The 23,637-nt window shown below is 45.9% G+C and overlaps 1 protein-coding gene across 1 annotated transcript in view; it reads left to right on the forward strand.

Annotated features, from left to right (window-relative positions):
- LOC144148447 (hapless 2-like) overlaps positions 1-23,637 on the forward strand; it is a 151,665-nt gene that overhangs the window by 4,257 nt on the left and 123,771 nt on the right. Inside the window, exons 2-5 of the mRNA XM_077679984.1 lie at positions 2,137-2,277; positions 3,751-3,846; positions 16,227-16,294; positions 21,531-21,702. Coding sequence (XP_077536110.1) covers positions 2,137-2,277; positions 3,751-3,846; positions 16,227-16,294; positions 21,531-21,702 — 477 coding nt within the window. The remainder of the gene's footprint in view (positions 1-2,136; positions 2,278-3,750; positions 3,847-16,226; positions 16,295-21,530; positions 21,703-23,637) is intronic.

The raw sequence follows: 23,637 nt of genomic DNA on the forward strand, positions 1-23,637 counted from the left end.
GTGAATGTTTCCAAAAATTCTGTTTTGAAGGTGCCCCACGATGTTAGCGAGCTCTCGTGATTTTCAAACCAGACTCGAGCCGAGTCTCCGAGGTAGAAGAACACTTGCCTCAAGGTTTCTTCGTCATCCCATCGGTTGAAATTTCGGACGCGCTCCAGCTTCTCCAGCCACTCTTCGGGGTCTTCCCCAGGAGATCCTCGGAATGATGGGGGCTACCGAGTTTGCTGCAGAACGACGGGAGCATTGGCTTGGTTGACCATGGTGTTGGTAGCGACGTCTTCCTTCTTCACTTTCTCCGGTAGTAGACCGAGTTCGGGTGGGAGGCCTTCCTGTCGGCGGCTGCAACTAGTGGGGCTTACTTGGCGACTTGCAGTTGGTTGAGGGTGCATGTACCCAGCACCTCTACCAGATGCCACGAAGCCAAAGACAACGCAGTTGTCTTCAAGGAAAACAAGTTTATTGGCGCGAACTTGTGTTCCCCTAACAACTCAAAGAATACAGGCGGCGAAGCAGCAGTCAACAAAGTAACGTGCGAAGGCGAGCGCGACGATTCGAATGTCGCGGCATCGGCTCTGCGGGAATTTGTCACTGGGCGCGAGTGTTTCTCAAATAGTCGAAGTGTATCCAGAACACTGTAGATCAACTAAGATTATTGTAGGCTGTTCACGTTAGTTCGGAACGCTCTCCCTATCAGAAGAGATAACACATGCGGCTCAGAAAGAAAGAACGGAACTCGCGCCTCCCTTGGCACAAAAATAACACCAATAATTATTCATGGTGCGGTTAGAATAAACTATTCTGTGATGTATTCTTCTCAGTATTCAAATTCTACGGTATTTGTTGCTGAATACGTACGGTAAAACAGTAGTTACAGGCATTTGCTCCAATACAAATGGTCATGTAAAGCCTATATTTAAAATCCCTTGCAAATTGTGGAGCGCTGAAAGTTCTCAGTCAAACTAACTACGAAATGTAAATAAAACTCATCGCAATTTTGACGTCCTCTTAGCCTTTGTCGCAAGGATTTACTCAACATACCGTAATTACCCGATTCTAACGCGCCCCCGATTCTAACGCGCACCCGATTTTCCTGGCAAAAAAACGAAAAAACTTGCACTTCCGATTGTAACGCGCACGGAACTTTGTGAGCAAGAAAAACCAATGCGAGTGAAACGGGCGATTTATTTCTCGAAGTAATCTCACTCATCTCACTCCTCGTCGCTCTCCGTGGACCACATCTCGATCGTACTTCGTGCCGTCAAGCGCGTTCGTGATGCCACACTTCATAACGAACGTTCAACCATGATCGATGGGATCGTGGCCCACGCCTCGCACGCCCATCCTGCGAACTTCTCCAGAGGCGAACGCTTCAGCCGACCACTCGTTTTCAACGCGTGAGAGCCGCTGCTGCCATTGCTGTTATCAAGTGCGCGCAAGTGGAACAATTTGACGATTTGTGTGAATGCCGATAAAAAAGTTTGGGCGCCTATGCTTCCTGCGTCCGCAAAATCGTCGATAAAAGCTTTGGCGCCATCTTGAGATGGCGATGACGATGGGCGGGACGAAATTTCCGTTGTTGCGGCAGTTTCGGTTTCGTATCCGATTCTAACGCGCATGAGTTTTTTCGACCAATTTTTCTGGAAAAAGGGTGCGCGTTAGAATCGGGTAATTACGGTACATTAATTACAATGATAACCAAACCGATTTCAAAAGCAAGTTTGATTTGCCGGTCACCTTTCCTTTCTTGTACGATGACAAACTCCAACAACGCGCGCATTTTCGGATGTGGTGGCTGGGTATTTCTGCTATTGTCAATGACTGACACCGGAGGTGACCGGTCAACCTAAATATGCGCGCGAAATACGACTCCCAGCACGCGCTTGCGTGTGTACGTGTGCGTGTATGTGTGTGACGCGTCTTCATTCTTCTTGGCAGAGGCGGAGCTGATGGTATTGTTAGCTGTGCGTGCGTGATAATGACGCCTCCAAGATATCTTGTTGCAAAAATGTCCTCGTGCCGGCGTGGTGGACAAAGATACTGTTAGCGCGAATTCTAACTTACAACGAATCTGCAAATTATCGTCCATTGAGGTTGTTACCTAAAATGGTCTTAAGTACTTCTCCTTTGCGTTTGCAGGGAAACAAAGAAAATGGCTACGTCCATCTGACGGAGGTGTACGAGCCAGAAATGGATCGCTTTTCGCGCCTTTTTAACACAATTGTCATTCGGCTTCGTCAGGAAGAGCTGCTGCTGGCTTATCCCATGAGATACGCTACCGTGAGTAATTGCGTAGAGCTTTTTTTGCACCAGGGTGCAGTAGGGCTATCCTGCGGCCATGTGCAGACTACCGGACGCATGCGCTGCAGCGATGTCTGTGAAAAGGCATCTTCGATGTTAAAGTTAAGTTTGCGGTCTGTTTACAGCATCATTCATTGTAACACTATTCAAATTCATCCCTCCATATTAAACAAGTTGTTTTCATTGCTCTCTATTCTTTTTTAAAGATATTTTTAAGCTATCTTAGACACTCACGTTACCAGCTTGCAGAAGATTAGCTAGAAGGGCTGACTACGTACCTTCCGACCGGACGCCCAAAGCTCCAACAAAGCATTGTCGCATGCTGCAATTGTGGTATAAAAATGGCCAAAAATAGCGATGACTACCGCAAATTTGTCGGTTATATTTATTTATTTTTCATTTTTTTGTTTATTGATTTAATTGTTTATTTTTTTTTATTTAAGTACTCTCAGGGCCTAAGGGCATTACAGAGAGGAGTAGGTGATAACAAGCTTATTTGAGAAATAAACACTGAATTTTATTTTGATGACGAACACTCTTTACGAAAACAGTACAGACACTGCGATAGTTGTACTCCTTAAAAATGAATCTTGAAAGCACTTTGTATGGCAAGAAGGTATGCCAATATTGAATCAGTGTTTAATGTGCGCTGAGATGTAGGATGGAAGGGTTAGTGTCTACCCTTAAGAAAAGAACTGCTGCTATATATTTTGTGAAAAAGCACAAATGTGATATTTCTCTTCGGCGCTCAAGAAGTGGCCGGGGAAAAGTTACTGTCATTGTGGTGACGATGGACGGGCGAATGTAATTTGAATGTATGCAACGACATAAGCGATTTCGAACCGCCTCCAATTAGTCGATGAGCGGTGCAATAAAAGGATAACGAACAGCAGCCGCATATTCCAATTTGGAACGAGACAAAGTTTTATCGAGTTAGTTTCAAAGAACTAGTTGAAAAACTGAAGTTCCTATGAATGTATCTTAAGATACGGTTTCATTACAAACAAAATCAAATGGAGGTTCTCACGAAACGTTAGAAGACACTATAAGACTATAACGATGTTTGTACGACGTTTAGTTTCAAGAGAAGGATTGTTTAGTCAGAATTCAGGAGATGTGGTCGTGACCCGAGAAATTGCGCATGCTTTTAGAGTTTTTATTGGTAAGTCCCATTTTCCATAATTCACCCCAATGCGAAATAGTGTCAATATCTGATTGCAGATTATGGACGTCGTTGTTGTTAGTTATTTGCCTGTAAATAGTGCAGTCAATAGTTATTTGCACGTAAATAACCTGGAATCTTAATAAAAAGTTTAACCCAACGATAAAAAATTGAAATTTAAAAAATGTTAAAATTGTCATAGTTTGCGCGTGCTAATGAGGTTAATTGTACAGATACCACGGGGTGAATACCTGTATAAGGTTCACCTCATGTATTCGCTCTTTCTGCAGACAGTTAATGGAAAGGTGACGGAAACCGTCCACGCAAGTGATTCCTGCAATCTTACCCTTTGCGAAAACGGTGATATGAGAAAGAAGCCTCCCAAGGTAAGACAATATCATAGTATACACTAATATCGCGTGGAAGGGATAAAAATCAGACGCTTTCCCGCTTCGCTGAAAACGGCTTTAAGAATCGAAATTTCTGCGTAACTTTCAGCTTCAGTTTGTATGCCGTGAGCATGCAATATTTTGATAGATGTACGTGAGTATATTGTGCGGAGCACTGTACGGTTTCACTCTTCACGCTAACCAGCACACTGGTAAATGCCACCTTCCTCATTTAAGATTTATTTATCCGCGGAGCAAGAATAATGAGAGGAAACGCCCATTGCGACCGGTGCAAACGAACGACCAGATAATGTCACAATAACTATGGAAGCTTCGAAGCTGCGCTAGGGAAGAACAAGGCAGCGGCACCTGGTAACAATACTGTTGTCTGCTGCATCCCCCACAAGGCGTAATGTTCTATGCACTGGAGCTGCTCTATGCCGCAGGCACGGAACGTGCGTTGATCTCGGACGTAGCGCACGCGTGCGTGCGCAGGCGTGATGGTCGCGCTGCGTCGGTGAATGCGGGACCTTTTCAGTCCATTGTCGCAGAACCAACAAAGTGGCCGGCGCACTCGGCTCGCTTCGAGCACACTGCACTCGTTGTAAGGCAGCGCCGCCGCTCGCCTGAGCGGCGAATAGTCGGAACAAAAACCCGCCTCCCCGTGCAATAAAAGAAAAAGCCTCATTCATATGGTCGTACCGGCCTCAGGCAATTTTAAAGGCAGGAAATTCAACAGTCGTGGAGGCGGGCTTTACAAAACACGGAAGCACAGGAGAGCGCACGCACTCTCGCGTCGGCCACGCAATGTTTCCGCGGCTGAGAGAAATCCTGCGCGATGCCCTGGTCGGGATCGTATGGACGCGGGCGAACGGAACGCACGCCTCTGATTTAGCCCGGGCGTAGCAATGACGCCGCAGTTTTTTCCCTTACCACCAGATGCCGGAAATGTAACTGTCGCCAAGTGGTTGTGACGTTATCAGGCAGTCCTGGAAAGCACCTCCCCTCCCGCCTCTCTTGTATTATTCTTGCTTTCTCACAACTTCCGTCTTACAAGACAAGAAAAATATACTGAATGGCTAGGCATGATAGTCATCGCTATTCTCTGACATCTGAGAAATACCTTATAAACAACGCAATTTTCCGCACTTTTATCCTACAACATATTTGAATGCAATTTGGCCTCGCAGTAAAATTGTCATCCCCTGAGTCAGTTCACGTATGAATGGAGAAGACCCACTGGACCGAGAAGAATACTTTCCTAGACTTTGGGCGGGGTACCAAGATTTCGAAACTTCTATATCTTCACGATAAAGCGAGCACATCGCAGTTCTTGTACTAAAACATAGGGCGACATTTAATACAAGGCACATGTGGTATTTATTGGGCAAGCAGACTTGATTATTACGGTGAAGTAGACTTGGTCCCCCCCCCTCCCCCCCCCCCGTTTTTATTTCGGCGAATTCACTTTACTCGGCGCCGCTCTGGGGCTCCTCGTCGCCACTGTGACCTCCTATCAAAACTCTTATTCCCTTCGCCAACACCCATGCCTCTTTCACTAGCTGCGCTAACTGCTGACAACGGAGATAACTCCGTTATCGGATGATTACGACAATACACAGAAGCGCGAATGGGCTCAAAAAAGACCGAAAGCCGCCGCCGACGTTGCCGCCTCAAATTGCATGACGTGATGCTAATACCTCCCTGTTGAAGAGCCACTTGCCCGGTTGGAACGCCGGCGTGAGCCCATAATCTTACTTCAGCTTGCAAGGCTTTCCGAGCGGCATTTTCAAGTTTATTTCTCGCGGATGTGTGCGCCCATCACCGGTTGCCGATTTATGCGCGCACGGGTTGGGGGTGGAAGGAGCGGGACGTGGACGCACAGCTGTACTTCATGGCACTACCCATGGCATGCCCGTTGTGCTGGTGGGAGATTTCAACGCTGAAGCCTATTGGAAGAATGTGCCCTGTCAGCTGTCCTCCGTAATCGAGCGGTGTGGGTATGGAATGGTGTGTTACACAGACAGTAACATGCGTACGACGGTGGAGGACTATACTCGGTGACAACTTAAGAACGGCACCGGAAGTTGCCGCTGTGCCTTATCACCGTAGCCGGATTTGTCTCCGCGCGGCGAAAGTAGGGCGTTACTGGGAATGTTTTGAACATGGCGTGAGCCGTCCCTGTGATTGTTTGAACTTAATATGCTTATAAACGCCTCCAGGGACGACAAACGAACTGCGTGAGACAAGGCAGACGATATCACGCATTCATAGCAAACCCCTTTCAAAACACGCGCGCACTGACGTCACGGGTCCGGCGCTTTGGCGGAGTGATAAACTACATGAGGTGGTGCCGTTCTTGAGTTGTAACCGAGTATAGGGCAGTCACGTATGTCTACTAGAATAAATCTCGAGGCCTTGCAGGTTTAACTCGCTATGGGCCGGACGCGTGTCGTTCGCTGGAAGGAAGAGCGGAAACTGAAGAAGCGCCGTCCCGGACAGGAGCGCGAATAACGGTGACAGCAACGGAAAGCCGCTGCCGCCGCCTTTGCTTGCTGAAGTTCCACTTGTTACGAGTGGCGGCGAATCCGTCCCGGGCGGATCCTGGATGAACGGCAACTTGCCCGCTTTGAACGCTGAAGTGCGCAAATATTACTTATTCACCTTAAAGGGCTTTGAGAGCGATATTTCTGGCTATTTCTTTCACTTTGGAACACGCGTACATAACCGGTTGCCGGCGATGAACAGTGCGTTGTGTTGGCGGGGGGGGGGGGGGGGGGGGGGGCGGTCAAACGTGTACGTCAGATGGCCTAACGCAACCTGAATGGTTTCTTGTGTGGTTGAGCGAATTCGGTAGCTGTGACACCCAAAGAGTAACACGCCTACGAAGCGAGAGTGAAACATACAGCTCCCCGTTTGTCGGTCAGATTAGAGCTCTAGTCCCTCAATTTTCATTCAGCGAATTTCCAAGGAAGTATGCTAAATCGGAAATTACAAGCAAACGAGTCTTGTTGTATGCAGTCCTTGCACTACAGACAGCTTCGCAGGTCAGCCTTCCTGACAGAGTTGAAGGGCACTATTTTTTATTCTAGGTGATCCCGGATGCCTTTTGCAGGTATGTGTTGATTAAGCCTTCTTCTATCCCGATCCACAAATTCGCGTACGGCAAAAACACCTGACAAACCCGCAAGGAGGGGATGTGCAGAAGCACTAACTTTCAACTTAACTACCTAAATTTCTCATTCTGCTTGTGTCGACGTCTCTTTATTGTGTGATTTATTTTGTGTGCGAATTTTGTAATACCTTGATTCGTTTTCTCGCTTCTCCTTATTGTATATAATAATGTTCCGCCTACGTGTTTAAATTAGTGCAATCTTCAAAAAAAGCTCAGTTGGAAGTTCGCATTTGTGCCCGTCACCTCTTTCTGTGCGTTTCCATTTTTTTTTCCGCAACGTAAAATTATAGATCCTCGGTACAAACTAGCCCGACTGCACACTCTGCGTCTCTTACAAGTTCTTCGCTACCACAGTAATAACGCGATAATGACGACAGTGCTGATGATGGCGTCCAATGGTCGGACTTTGGCGAAAAATTGCGGGGCATGTTTATCTCTGGGTGTGATGGCGCCGGTTTGCCAATCGCACTGGTTTCCAATACACGCTATTAGAGCAAGCGTATCTTGCTTCCTTTGTAATTGGAATGATAGAAATACTCTCAGAGGCCCCGACTGAGCTTTTTATGTTTCGTTATTGTCATCATAATGATCTCTTTCCGTTTGGGTAGTTGTTCCCTTCTGTGTTTTAGTTTAGTTTTCCCCCTTCCTTCTGAATATCGACACGTGACCACAATACAGCATTGTTTTCGTCGCTTTTTAAATGCGAATGCATTTATTAGTCGGGGGTTGTCTTGCGTCCATCGAGCGGCGTGCGCCTGCATTCCTCCAGCGCGAGCGCACGTGAGCGCGCGCCTCGTAGTTCTGCCTTCGTCGTCGTCGTCGTCGTAAATGCGAATGCATTTCTTAGTCGGGGGTTGTCGTGCTCCGTCGGCGTGCGCCCGCAGGTGTTATCTCTCCGCGCTCAATGCCGAACGCATGCGCTTGAAGCGAGCTGTACTAGTTTGTTCGAAGCGGCAAGGACGGCGAGTACTGCGGTGTTAGTCTCGTGTCTAACGTGTATGGGAACTTGATATCGCACGCCGTTGCCACGTCTCCCGTTCGAGACACGTCTCCGTACAAGGACTTGTACACCCTTGCCTACACCGGAGACGGAGTCCTTGTGGTGACCGTGTACCTCGCTCCCAACCTCGCTCGAGACGCCGTTGCCGCGAAGCTGGACGCGGCTATGGAAAGTGTGCGCGTGCGCTCCAAACCCTCTGATCCCATAGTCTTGGTTGGCGACTTCAACGTTGACGTGCGCAAGAAGAGTGGCGAGTGGCTGGTCGAGTACATGCAGACCAGGCACTCTATGCATTGTCTCTCTGCCGGCTTCGACACGTGCCCCACTACCATTCACGGGAGTTGCATTGATCTGGTCTTTACGCGAAACTGTGACGCGCGTATGCTTCTCAAAGACCCTTTGACCGTGCACTTTAGTGAGCACAAGGCAGTGATTGTGGCCGTCAGGTACAACGATAACACAAACAGGTGCTGATGAATAAATGATTACGTTCACACTCTCGTCATTAATTACGCCATTACTCGCAACACACTCATCGGCGCACCCAATGCGTTCGCATTTCTGCACGATTCCCTTCAGGGAGGTGCTTTTTGCCTTCGTCTTCGTAAGCCCTAGATATTTGCGTTTGTCGTAACCGTAGTTTGCAACTCAGGCCCTTTAATTATAGTGCCGAAATTGCGCAGGCCTTAGTACCTCTTCCTACAAATGTTTTTAAGGAAAAGGCTTGCACGGATTCTTGAGTTTGAGTTTTCTTAGTACCCGCTATGTTGGCACAGTGGCTCAGGCTTTGCGCTGCACAGTCCAAGGAAGTAGGTTTTTCAGATGCAGGCAACAAGCGACGACGCCAATTGGTTCGACATTTCGCCGCACGTTAATGAACCTCAGGTAGTCGAAGTTATTCCGCAGCCATTCACAACGGGCTGCCTTATCGCCTGGGTGGCGTCCTTGTGTTAAGCCTCATAGTGAAAACTAGAAGCAACTTTTGTTACAGAAACCCCAGCCTTGGTGATTAAGTCCAGGAAGGCGTTGTACTGGCATTCTGCAATACCCGAGCTCGAATGCCAGACCCCTTACTTACCTTTTGTTTTCTTTTATTTTTATAGTGCTGTCGGTCATTTTCTGGATCCCATTTAGGTCACGATGACTTTATACGCCGCCTTTATGCGTAATGGGGCAGTTGAATCTTTTCTTTAAGAATGCAGGCACAATATGGCTCCTGTAATTACCGAACCAAAGGAATAGCAAAAAAAGGTGTGGCGGCATGACGTACTTTCGTTGCTGACGACGCATAGCACTGTCAGGGACGACGGCAATTTGGTGTGCATCACCGTAGCCACCTTATTAGAATTTGCACAAAGCCACTTGTCGTTACGGCGGATATCTTTTTGGTCTTGGTCAAAGTTCGTTGCGTGAAAAAAAAGTTGCAGATGACATCTACGTTTAGGTCTTGAGATGTATGACGCACTAGCGTCACTCCGGTGTCGAGAGATCGGTTTTGAACGAAGTTGCTGCGTTTATCATTGGTGCTTTCCAAGAACTGAAATTAATGGCGAGAGCTTGCCTAGCCACAATGGGTTTGATCACCGGTGCACACGAAACTCGCAGGACATCTAAGCTTGTTTCGCTAAAGAGGTGAGTGTGAAAAGTTTTTCGGCGGAGTTTTGCTCAGTTAGAAAGATAAAGGCAGCGTCAAGCTTAAAAGCTTTATCGTGTGGCCTGATATGACGTTCTGGTTTTCATAAGACAGACAGGAAGAGGGATAAAAGGAAGGGGGATGAACGGAGGGAAAAACATATTTGGTGAGTAAGATTTATTGAAAGTTGGGGAAAAGTAATAACTGGATGGTAGACCCTAAGAGGTGAAGGGGAATTCCAGGGCCCCAGAGCTCACGCTGATTTTCAGGTGACAAGCTAGTCAGAGCTGCCTGTCATGCATCGAAACAGGTTGTATATGTAATGTTTGAGGTACTCTTCCCTGAGCACATCCTTGGGTATGAACAGGTTTCCCTGAACAGATTGGGTGTTTCGCAGACTTTAGGTTAATGTTGGACACTTCTACCAAGCATCTTCGCCAATCCCGATTTGTGTATATAAGTCTTGGCTTGCACCCTAAGCAGATTTTGCGATCCTTAAGCAAATATGGGAAGGATGGCGTTCCTAGTCGTAGGATGAGGAGACGTTTTTCATATTTTTCAAGTAGGGGAGTGTGGTAGTCGTGTTCGACAGGGAGCATGGTATCCGAGTTGAAGTGGAGCGTGGTCGGCTGTGTCGGTCCCTTCCAAACCCGTGTCCGTGTATTCATGTAATATGAACTTTTATAATCGTGAATTGGGACACCTTTCTTAAGTGTTAGGTACTCTGCCTGTAGCCAAGCGACTAATGGCCGAATGAGCGTGTGCGATGCTTTGTAAGCATCTATTTCATAGTCTCGCCAGAGGTGATTGCGAAGAGGATTCAATTGGCTTGTGCAGGAAGGCAATAGAGTTACAGCGATTGCTACGGCACACCTTCAGGAGAGTTGTTGCCTTCGTACTTTCAAACATGCCGGCGTCGGCGTATACTGTTTTCTTCATGGTTTTGTAAGTATCCTCAAAGGAATTTGATCCTGGCTTTTCGCCTGCCGTCGCGTAAGTTTGTATGTGTTTTCCAGTAGGGAGAGGGCTTTTCTTGAAAGTCAATGGATCGGTGACACATCCATCATGGCGTCCAGCTTTTTTTTTTACCTGAGGTGTCACTACATATCTTATAGGATGACCCTTCCCGATTTCGTTTTCCCCCGCGCTTTTTTTTCCTATGAGAGTGGTGGCTGTGGTTTATTCGATGGCATTATAAGACACAATTTAAGACAATTGAAGTGATTGTGAAAATTTGGAGGTTAGCCGGCTCCATCTACGCTTCCCTGATGATGGCGCTTCTTTCACCTTGTTCAGTAAGGGTAAGTAGTGTACGGTACAGCAGTCTGCACGACCCATCGCGGTGGCTCAGTGGCTGAGGCGTTGTGCTACTGAGCACGAGGGCACGGATTTGATTTTGGTCGCGGAGGCCGCTCTTATGATGGAGGCGAAAGGCAAAAACGCCCCTGTGTACGAGATTTCGTCGCACATAAAGATTCCCAGGTGGCCAAAACCAATCCGGAGCCCTCACCTACGGCGTGCCCCATCACCTGCGTTGCGTCGGCGCGTTAAACCATACAATAAATAAATGCAGTCTGCGCGATACCGGGCTCATGATCAGTGCCTGCTTAAGCGTCGTCATTTTTTACTCTCACTCTTGCACTTCCCCGTGTAGAGGCGTCTTAGAACGCTGGCTAAATGGTAAAAGAATTTCCGTCAGGACCGGTCTACCGCTTCTCTGTCGGGCCAAGGCGAGGATTTAACGGAACTTTTTTTCGGAGATCACATGCTGGCCGATTGTTATCTTTTTTTTTTAATTTACCTCGTAGCGCCATTCATCGGTTGCCAAATAGAGCTTGCGATGGGGACATGACCAGACATTTCTTAGGTTATTTTTAAGATTCGTGTAATAAGGCCCCAGATACTCGGTTTTGTTTCATATTGGCGCAAATGTAGTTCGTTTCTGGTTAAATGTAGCCTTTCCTTGCTTTTTGAGCGCCTGGTGTTCTTCTTGTGCCACCGGTTTCAGCAAGGCAACAGAACGGCGCCTGCATCAATTTAGTTCGTGGGAGAGGCGCTTTGGTGGGGGTGTAAGTAGCGGGGACGCCTGGCGACCGTGTCTGCTCAGCATGCGACTACACAGAGCGTAGGTGTATATCGAACTCCAGTTCGCCGGTGTGGCGCCTGCTCAGATAGCACGTCTTCCCTTCTGCCTCGGCTGTATTTTCCACCTTTCCACAATCTAATCACCGGTGCTCGACATTTCCGATCCGTTAAAAAAATGTTTAGGGCAAAAAACAAATACAGTACAAGAAAGGAGACGGGACAGACGCTAACATTAAAATGAACTGTATTCACCGTCGGAGCCGGTAAATATAGAAACAACTGGAGCATGCCGAGCATGCGCCACAATAAGACTTTCACAAGTACGCATATGCGTCAATCACTGAAACACTGGAAAAAAGATTACTTAAGTTAAACAGGACCACCGATGTTTCGCTGATACACTTATCTCCTTTTTTGCTTGATATAAAAAGCTTTCAAGAGGTCCCGTGCTGTCGCATCTCTGCTCTTAACAAGAATCTTAATCTCCCCCAGAAGTGGCTCACACTGGCAGGCATCGCAATGCGCGGGCAAATGCGCATTTCCTTTATTCTTTGCCAACAATGCAGTTCCAGCTCTGTGTCTTTGATACGTCATCCGGTCTGACCAACATAGGATTTTCCACATTTAAGTGGAATCTGATTTACGACGCCTAAAGCGCATTTTACAAATGGCATTGTATGCCTCTTGTCGCATTCTTGCTTTTTGCGCCCGTTGGAAGACGTGAGCGCAAAGTCGGGCCAGCTTACACGGCGCCGAAAACAGGATCGGAATCCCGTGCCTGTTGGCCACCTTCTGAGGTTATGGGCGACTTGGTGGAAGTACGGCACCACTTCGGGTTTTGCCATGCTTTGCGCTGGCTCAGGCGTTCTTTTACCGGTGCCTCCTTTAACCTTCTCGGGAAGTTCCTCAGCGACCCAGTTGGAAACCGTGCACAGAAAGCCGGCTGAAAGCAGCCTTTCAATTTGTTTATCAAATCTAGCCTGCATAGAGTGGGGACACGACTTAGAGAGAGCCGATTCCAGGCCCGAGGGAGCGATTGCTCTTTTGACTGTCTTGGAGTGCGCAAGTCGAAAGGGAGGAGCCCGTCCTGTGCCCTTGGGGAATAACGTCAGCAGTCATGCTTGGTACCTAAATGGATGTTAATGTCTAAAAACTGCAAGGAGTCCTGCAAAGGAATCTCGTGCGTAAAAACTAAACCCTTCCCATGGCGCCGAAGAGCGGCTGAAACTAAGTCAACAGATTCTGTGTGCGTCAGGGTGTTATGTTCTACTAAAAATCGTCCACATATCTAAAAACTTTTGAAACTAGCTTGTTGTTAAATACGTTGTGCAAAACACGGTCAACTGCGGCTAAAAATATAATTCAGAGTACAGGGGCCACACAGGAACCAATACCAATTCCTTGTGTTTGCAGAAACAGACCTTTGTCAAAGGAGATAAAAATAGACATTAAATAAAACTCAAGCAACGAAATGAAGTGGTCCACTGACACACCAGCCGAGTTCTGAAAACCAACGTCACGATTTTCATGAATACACTCTCTAACCTACTCGAACAAAACACCGTGGGGCACAGAATAAAACCGGTCCTCAACATCCACAGAAAAAGCGCAACCAATAGGAGCTCCGCCCTGCAAAACACCCGTCAAGTAAATTGAACTTTTGGTAGTAAACGGATCAGCAATTTCCAGACAGTTAAAGTTCTTCAAAAGGTATTGGCTTATTAGGTGCTGCCAAGAACCATTTTCATTGACGATTGATCGTATTTTCGGCGCAGTGCGAAGGGATTACTTTTAACGAACGAGATATCTTTGCAGAACTCGTTGCAGTTTTTAGATATGAACATCCTTTGAGGTACCAAGCATATCTTCTGGACGTATTCCGAAGGGCACAGAAAGGGCTCCTCCCTTTTGACTCGGCGCACTCCAAGACAGTAAAAAGAGCAACCACTCGTGACTGGAATCGGCTCTCTCTAAGCTTTGATAAACAAATTGAGAGGCTGCTATCAGCCGGCTTCCCGTGCACGGTTTTGAACTAGGTCGCTAGGGGACTCATCAAGAAGGTTAAAGGAGGCGCCGGTAGAAGAACGCCTGAGCCCGCGCAAAGAACGGCAAAACCCGAAGTGGGGCCGTACATCCACAAAATCGATCACCTTAAGAAGGTGGCCAAAAGACACGGGATTCCGATCCTGTTTTCGGCGCCGCGTAAGCTGGCCCGACGTTGCGCGCGTCTTCCAATGGGCGCAAAAAGCAAGGATGCGACACGAAGCATACGATGCCATTTGTAGAATGCGCTATAGGCGTCCTATATCAGATTCCACTTAAATGTTGGAAAGTCTATGCCGGCCAGACCGGTCGATGTATCAACGACCGAGCACGGGAACATGAATTGTCGGTAAAGAATAAGGAAATGCGCATTTGCCCGCGCAGTGCGATGCCTGCCAGTGTGACCTACTTCTGCGTAAGATTGAGATTCTTAGTACGAGCAGAGTTTCGACAGCACGGGAACTCTAGGAAGATTTTTATATGAAGCAAAAAGGCGATAAGTGCATCAGCAATTCGTCGGTGGTCCTGTCTAACTCCGAGAAATCTTTTTTTGAGCGTTTCGGTCATTCACGCATATGCGTACTTGTGATACTATTACTGTGGCGCATATGTGCGCTTGCTCCAGTTGTTTCTATATTTACCGGCTGTGGCGGTGAATAAAGTTCAGTTGAAAGTTAGCGCCTGTATCGTCTCGTGTCTTGTACTCTGTTTTTTTTTTGCGTTAAACCTATTTTTAAGAATCATGAACCAACTAGCCCCCCAACAAGTTTTGTTAAATTTCTGATACGGGGGCGTCATATATCTGGCTGCGTCAGTTGTTACTTCCGTGGACGCTTGATGAGTAGGGCGGTTAGCGGACGGATACGAGGCACAGCCAAATAGAAAAATGACCCTTATAATGCTAGCCAGTTAATACTTTTAGGTTCCCTCGAGCCGTGGTATTGATTTTTTAAAGACCAAATGTGTAAAAGGTACTAAATTTGATTGTTCTGGTATTCTGACAAAGCTTTTCTAGCAGTGTATTGACACCTGCACTCTTCCCGATGACTCGAAGGTCAGGAAGGTGCTGGCCATTCATAAATCAGCTAGTAAAGACTCACACTTCAACTTCCGTCCAATCTCTTTATGTAACATTTCTGGCAAAATACTCGAACATATTGTTTACTCAAGCATTGTAGAATATCGGAAATTGAACTCATTTTCTACCAGCGCCAAACATGGCTTCCGCAGAACCTTCCCTTGTAAAATCCAACTTATTTGCTTTACTAATAAACTTACCATCATCCTTGATCGTTGTTCACTCGCCGACCGTATTTTCTAGATTTTTCCAAACCGCTTGAAAAGGTACCACGCAAGCTATGACAACTTAAGTTAAGACCATTAAATCTTGGTCTCGATCCTTAAGTGCGGCTGGGGCACTTTCTTTGCAACCGAACCCAATTTGTTACTGATAACAATTTCAACTATCCCTTCAGTATGGTTCATTCTGGCGTCCCTCAGGGATACTTTTAATGTCCGCTTTTGTTCCCAAAATATATATTAACGACCATCCCTCTTGTGCTTTTTCTAATGTTCACTTATTCGATGACGACTGTAAGATTTCGAGAGAATGTTGATATAAACGACGTTCGCATTCTGCAGACTGACATGAACGCAACGTATTTCTCGCTCCTATATGTAGTACTGTTACGTACTACATTTATAATTCCGCTCTCGAGTCAGTAACTGATTACCGCTATCTTGGTGTCACATTACTTCGTGCCTCACCTGGTCAGTTCATATTAACGCGATTGTCGACAGTGGTAAAAGAACTTTGGTTATCTTCGCCGTAATTTCCCTTCCGCGCCTGTTATTAAAACTGACGTTATATTACATTAGTACATTAGAATACGCCTCTTTCATATGAGCTTAAAGCACTGATAACTTAATTAGCTCCCTAAAACTAGTACCGAACAACTCCGCTAGTTTCATATTTCATAACTAACCGTGCCGCTAGCATAACGTATATGAAAAACACGTTGCACCTTCCTGTCCTTGCGTCCCGTTGTCCGTTTTCTCGCCTATACCAATTTTATGTAATATTCAATTGGACTCCTCATTTGCGCACTGAACCCATACTTCCACCAACGTACATTTCTTCACTAGTTGAACATGTTCATAAAGTTGGAATCCAGTCCTGCAGAGCAAGAGCTTGTGTTGAGTCCTTCATACCACGCACTTAAAAAGAATGGAACCGCCTTCCGGGACCGACAGCGACCATTATAGACCACCAACTTCATCGTACGCACTAGCTAATATTGTATATATCCAGGAACGTGACAACCATGTACTCACCCAAAGAATTTTGTATTTGCGCTTTTTTTGTATCCACTCCCCTCTTTATGTCTCTCGACTTGATTGTAAATAAAAAAAAAACATATGAAGAATTTTATTTCCGACAGGGCTATTGCTGTGGCTGTGAGGTTGGCGGAAACTGCACTGTTCATTGCTTAAAGTACAGCCCCCTATGGTAAGTGTGATCAACTTTTCCTTTCATTACTTAAAAAACACGATGAATGCAGAAAAGCTGGGTTTTGTTGACAAAACCCAGTTGGCGTTAAAAAACTGTTTTGTGAGCTTTAAAAAACTGTACCACTCCAATGAATTTGTGCACTATGATGTAACTAATAAACTTTGATTTGATTTGATTTGATTTGATTTGATTTGGATTTGAACGAAGTGGAACTAGGCCGAAGCCGATGTAGACCTCGTCAGGATTTGAATATGGCACACAAGGGGGCCAGGCGTCTGCTGATCGGCCTTCATTTTGTGGTCTTGATGAACAAGTGCAGTTGCTGTGTACTGCTCAGCCCTGTCACAGCGTGCTAAAATATTCGAGCAAGAAGAGGAAGCTTGAAAGCTCCTTGGTGCTAGCACCATCACTGTAAGAGAACAGTTCCATTCAACTATTAAAGAGATAACTCTCGTCCCGCCGGTCCGCGCCAGGGTTTCTTTAACAAAATGGTGTCCTGTCCAAGATGGAAGGGCTACACAGTTGAAGAACGAAACGTGCAAACTGCATTACAGATTACGTGAGTGTCACGGCTGCGATGGTACTCTACTGTTGTTCCTGACCATTGATCGCTAGCGCCTGCAAAGAAAACACAAGGAATTGAGAACGCGCCAAACTTGTACCAGATTCCACGCCCTTAACGACTGTCCGAGTCATGCGTACGCCTAGTAGATACCAGTGAGAGTCAGTGACAACGGGTTCGGCCTATAAACGAATGATAGTTTTCTCCACGACCAGGTAAACAATAACGGCGTCCAGAAGGAACCTGGAAACGCTTTGCGAAAGACGAAGCCTAATCCGAAAGAACGTAACTACACTGATTGACGACACCAAAACTGGTGTGAGTACCGAGATACCATCAATCGGTAAGATGATTTTCTTGAAGAAATGTGTTTTCAAAATACATAATATTCTAACGAAGCTTGACAGTGATATTGAGGAACTTGTTGATTTGTATAATTTACTCGAAGAATATGAAATCGAATATAAATTCGATGATTCCATTCTGTTAAGCAAATTTAGAAGGAACCGATTGTTTCCGTAGTTGTAAGGCCATTCCAACAATGATATTGAGATAATTGCACCCGAAAAGCCGGTAGGTATCTCCACCAACAATGACTAGGAAGCGCAAGGAATTACTCTCTCCAGAGAAAGAGTGCATTGGTCACACCCTTGGAAGTTCATAAAGGAGACAAAGGTAACGCAACGAAAAGCTTCAGTGAAACAAAAAATTAGGGCATTATCTGACAAGACAGCCGCTTCGATTTCTGGTTCAGACGACTTCACTCCCGACAAATGAGCTTCCTCCAACTTGTCACTGGAGCAACGACAAAAAAGGGTGTGCACCTGAAAAGTGTTTCGCTTCGCGTAGTGTTTATGAGAAGAAAAGAAGCAAGGTGCAAGACGAATAACCTCATGAATGCCTACAAGCAGAAAGCATTAACCACAAACCTTGTCTTAAGAGCTGACACATCCACGCAGCCCCAGAACCATCCACCAAGCCTTCAAATTAATGTTGTCATTGGGGTGGAACTATTAACGAATTGATTACGTTCGCTGAGGCCAAACTTAAGGATTCCATAACTCCGACGCCAGCTAAACCAACCGACAGAAAACCAAGACAGCTAAAAGAGCGAAGCCAGTTGTACCTACCAGAAGCCCATGGAAACGCATGACAACCTGCGGATTGAACCGAAAATAAAGAACGAAAGGACAAGCATCACGTAGAAAAATTGCTAATCACATGAAAAGACCCAGCCTACCTGAATTCCTCTAGTACCCGACAGGCAACCCCGCGCTCATGTCACACGACGTTTGTACGGGCACTACGAAGTCGTTATGCAGGACGAAGACCGTCTAGACGAGCCACATATCCTGGTCGGATTTCTCAAAGCGCAGGTTCCACAGACGCAGCAAGCCTCATTGGAAGCAGAACTATAGAATACTCTGATGCGGCTACTACGTGCGTGACATCGATCGGGATCTTAATGGAACACTCACACGACCCTGAAAGTATATGCTTTGTTGTATTCTACTAAAAAGGCAGAGTCAATGGATACCTTCTCAAAGGTGAACTACTGGCGTTATGTTAAACATCCTCCTCCATTTTTTGCGGGGCCGGAGGATGTTAAATATATAACATCCTCCTCCATTTTTTGCGGGGCCGGAGGATGTTAAATATATAAGAGTAAGAAGAGGTCTCTTGGCAGCTGCCTCCTGCTTCCTGCTATCACCATCATTGTAAGAGACAAGTTTCATTCCACCATTAAAAAGATCACCCACGTCCCGCTTTCCCCTCCTTGGTTTCTCCAACACAGCGGCATGCTGACACCCAGTGAACAGAAGAATACCCCGCGTGCTTGCAAACTAGCTGAACTATTTTGCAAAAATATTATAACAATTGCGATGGGAGGCACTAATTTGTTGTTACTTATGCGAATTTTCATATTTGGTGGGCACCACCTCACACACCAGTCGAAGTGTTTCCGGTAGATGGTACCCTCTGTAATGAATAAAATTGCAGTAAAGTGCAGTTCAATGATATCTAGAAGAACATCACTCTATCTATAAAGTCTACTCGAGAGATTGTCTATTTGAGAATAATTCCCAATGCAGTATTTGAAAAGGGGGACTGGATGTTCTGCAATGCTCGCGTGGAAGACCATTTCTGCACGATGAGGTTGTCTTTGTTCTCGCCTAGCCAACCCTGCCTCTGAGAAAAAATTCCCCGCATTTCCCCGAGGGGAAGAATGTGAAAGTTCGAATGCACGAGTTGAATTTGCGCGGTTCGGTAATGTTCGCGAAAGAGAGATCACACACACACACACAACTACAAAGAAAGAAAGATGCAGTTATTCACAGACACCTATTTGTGTTGTCGTTGTACTTGATTGCTAGAGCGGATCTCAGCTTTGAAATTTCGTGTCAGTACTCATTTAAGCAGGTGCATTAGCCCTTCTCACGCCCGATTCTTGGCCAATCCCCCACGTGGGTATGTGCCATGTCAGCGGCAAGGCAGCGCGCGCCCATCGCCCCCCGTTGCCAAGGAAGACGAGGAGATTCCTGGCCAATCCCCCACGTGGGTATGTGCCATGTCAGCGGCCAGGCTGCGCGCGCCCATCTCCACTTGCGCGGACATCGCCCGTGGACGCAGGTTCAGGGTCGCTTAAGAAGTGCATTGCACTTAAAAACGTCACGCTAAGCCGAGGTCCCTGGGCGGTAAACAAACTGATTAATAATTAAGTACGGAAATAACAAAGAACACCTGGTGCTTGTGTCGTTTTAAATTGTAGCTTTTGTCTCCCCACGAATGCCGTCAGTGCGCGCGAAGGAACTTCAGGAAAGCCAACTTTGCACAATACCAGTGCATGTGGTGATGACGGGCTTCAGAATAGGTAGATGAAGCATCACAAAAACAAAAGGGTTTTCGTGCTAGGAATAGAACCTGAGTCCGTCTTATGAAGCCGACGTCTATCGGACTCTGTCATTCCGACATTGTAGAAGCAGTTTTGATTTTGGGGGTTCGACTTTTATTAAGGTTTGATGGAAAAAAACTTATGATTTCAACCATCGTTGTCTCATAAAAGGGCCTTTTTTTCCACTTTTTGATGCCGAGCACCCGGCAACAATGCGGACTACTGCGACCATTCGTAAGGACGATAAGCGCTAATACAAAGTACCAATAAAGCGCCAAAATTAAGTAGTAAGACCCGTTGGAAGAAAACAACACACCTTCTCCATAGAATAAGTTCGCCATGCGATATAGCATATCTTATGCGGTGAGCCAGTCGCCAATGTTACCGCGACTCACTGGCTTCCACGCCGATGAAGCCTCCATATAGTAGAGCTATTGAGCCTCAGCGTAGACTGCAATCTGTGAATAGCAAAATTTAGTGCTGATGGCTACAAAAAAGCAAATATGGCATACTATGCATATTTAAACCGCGGCAATACAATAAAAAAGCAAAACAGACATGGCATACTATTCATATTTAAACAGCGGCAATACGCTAAAATGGATAATGAAGACTAATAGGCTAACAATGATATACGGGAAAAAATGTAGAGAATCAAATACAGCCAAACTAACCAAAAAGAAGCAAGGTGGATAAAAAAATAAATGGAGAGATCAAATGAAAGCTAAAACTTCGTTAGAGATGTAAATTGAAAACAAATCGGAAGTCAGAAAGGAAAATCTCTACGATAATTCCATAGGCAGTGCTTCGATTTTTGAGACTAGAGCAGGATGCTTAAAAGCTAAGACATTTGTGGGGAAGTATATACAAAATGATGGGATATGCGTGGTCTGCGGAAATTAAACAGAAACTATGCGGCACATAGGGTTGGAATGGGTGTGTAGCAATCCAGATATGCACGAGCGAAATATTTGGCTTCAGGAATCCAGAAGGTTCAACGCTATCTAGTCGATAAAAACAAGATAGAGTTCTGATGGACGAAAAAAACTAGCGGGTAATATGACTTAGGACAGCAACCACCTCTCACGGAAAAAGAATTATTTTGAGCCTTTCCTAAGAGCAGGGCTAGAACTAAAAGAAGTACGTAAAACGTGGATATAATATTATATGTAAGATGACACTTCGTTAGCTTGTTACATAGGAGATACCGTTAGCAATCGAAGGAATAAAATAGAAAAGTCAATTGCTGACAACCGACGTCCCCATTAATGTGGTGGCCACGCACAATCATCATCATCATCATGCTATCTCGCATTGCGAAATTGTTACCAGGAGATAAAAGTTTGAAAAAGAGTTCGCCAGAATGAATATGATAGACTGAAACAGGAGAAAAACCTGTTGTGCAAGGGCTGATGCGTCGTAGAAATACCGTACGTGGTTATCCTGCTTATAATTCCCCATTGGTCTTTTTAAATGGTATGGGTTTGCAAGACGTCTTACCGTGTTTCTGTGTGACTGCTTTGCATGTCTGTAGGACTACTGTGACAAGACGGAAGCGACTAAGCAGCTACATGTGCTTATAAAGCTTTCACAAACAGTATTCTCAGATTGCTGGATGTTTTGCTTGGAGCTTTATCATATTTGGACACTGTTTTACAGCGAATATTTTCTGAACTCTTTTTCCCGTTATTTAAAGCGGACGTTATTTAAAGCCCTACAATGTTTCCTTTACGGCTACATTTCCATTGCTACTGCGGCTGACTGTTCACTCCTGAAAGGTACATCGTTTCACTCCTGGGCCCTCCAGTCATCAAGCAAGAGACGTACATCCGGCTGTTTGTGCAAACAGAGCAACCGAATCTCCCCGAGCGATGGAAGAGCCTTCCCGAACACCCTGAAGAACTTGTCCTTAGTGCCGACCACTCTGAAGACACCAACAGAGAAAACACGGTATGTTTTTAATAGCACGCCACTCCTTTAACCTCGTCTCCACAAAAATTGGTCGAATTCAGCAAAAGGAACAACCCTGAAGGAGTCGATATAGTAAATATATCAGGACAATTACTGTTTTTTCTATGGTGAGATTTGCAGCTGCACTTATAAGGTGAATTCGTGTATGTTTTGATTATGTCATTTAGAGACGATCAGAGAAGGTATGCTGCCCTGCAGGTCCCGGCAAAAGGAAAACACAAAACACGCCTTGCTACTTCCTTAAGTGCATGACTGCAGGTACAAAGCCGAGGCATCAATTCTAACGGCTGCATCGCTGTTTTCGTGTTAAACACGGATATGCGTCTATTCTGATATATATATACATTTAAAAACCTGGATGTAACGAAAGTAAATGTAATGGATTCCTGAACTTGACGAATTTCTCAATTCTCCAATGCCAGCCTCATTCAAACCGATGTGTTTGCAACGTCTATGTAACGAAGGCGTTGTGACGGCTAACCTTGTTGTAACGAATTCACTACGCTGATGAGCTTTTTTGCTTTCCTTGAAAATTCTGCTGGTGTAGTGTATTGCATAGGGTTTTTTTCCCCGCACTGCTAACGTGTTAGTGTGATGTCGGTTAAGTGCTAGGCCTGCTCTTGCCGGCGTGCAGTCACGCGTCTCTCCTGCTATCGATAGTGTGGGTCGTCGAATCCTGATCGTGAGTTGCCGTGTGTCCTCTTCTCCTTCGGATATTCCTTCCGTATCTTCGTGGTAAGATCACCCAGAAAGTGAGGCAGCATCGCGTCGAGCATTGAATTGATGTTTCGGCCGTCTGCCAAATAAAATGGAGAGAAGGCTCTCGTTTCTTGAATCGCGGTGTAATGTATGAACGTTCCGAAAGGGAGCACTTCGTCCCACGTTCGGTTCTCTACGTCTCCCTATATCGCGATCATATCGCTAATGGTCCTGTGTAGCCTCCCTGCGAGGCGAATTGTTTGGTGGTGGTACGGTGTTGTGCGGCGGTGGCTGGTGTTGCTCAATCGGATTATGTAATGTGTGAGTTGGTTCGTGAACACACACTTCTTTTAAAACACTGCGATAAATTAACATTGACGAAGACGAAGGGCGGTGATACACAAGATGCTCACTTACGAAACTGCAACTATCAACTGGCCTTTATTTTCCGACCCTATCGGAAAACCTTGGAAACATAAACATGGAAACAGGAACATTCAAAACCACCACATGTTTTTGTTTCTACGTTGATGTTTCCAATGTTTTCCGATGAGGTCGGGAAGCAAAGGCCAGTTGATAGTTGCGCTTTCGTAAGTGCGTATCGCGTGTTTTTTCGCCCTTCGTCTTTGTCAATAATATTTCAGCGCAGTGTTTTATAGGAATTAATGCACCAACTAGCCCAGAAGCAAGATCTCGGGAACGCAGAGCTGCGATTTGTGATGATCACTTTGGGGGCACCATGCCGCAAAACAATTGAGTCGAGTAAAAACTTTGTTCTTTCTGCGCTAGTTCCGGATGAAAGTGTTTTAGATGGTTCGTAGCGAGTCCAGTGGTCTGTTGCTACTATGATCCATCGATTCTTGGAGTTAGAAAAAGGAAATGTTCGCCTAATTGTTCAAAAGGCATTGTTGATGGCTCTATAGGTTGAATGGGTCCAGCCGGCCTTGCTAGGGGTTTTTTTCTGCTCTGACATTCCAGGCATGTCTGCGTATAATGGCGGACTGATTGAGGTAGACGAGAACAGTAATAGGTTTAACTTATTGTCGATAGTGTGCGGATGTATCTAATATGTCCGGCGGTGGGGCGGTCATGACAAGCATCTACGCTCTCTTCGCGAAGGCTGGCCGACACGACGAGGAGCCACGAGTAAAAAATCGGGAATTATAGTTTTCTATTACACAAGCACGGACACAGTGACAATCTAGCATGATGGAT

This window comes from Haemaphysalis longicornis, unplaced genomic scaffold (assembly GCF_048455015.1).
Source record: "Haemaphysalis longicornis isolate Haplotype H1 unplaced genomic scaffold, Haemaphysalis longicornis Haplotype H1 scaffold_8, whole genome shotgun sequence".
In the NCBI taxonomy this organism is placed as follows: Eukaryota; Metazoa; Arthropoda; class Arachnida; order Ixodida; family Ixodidae; genus Haemaphysalis; species Haemaphysalis longicornis.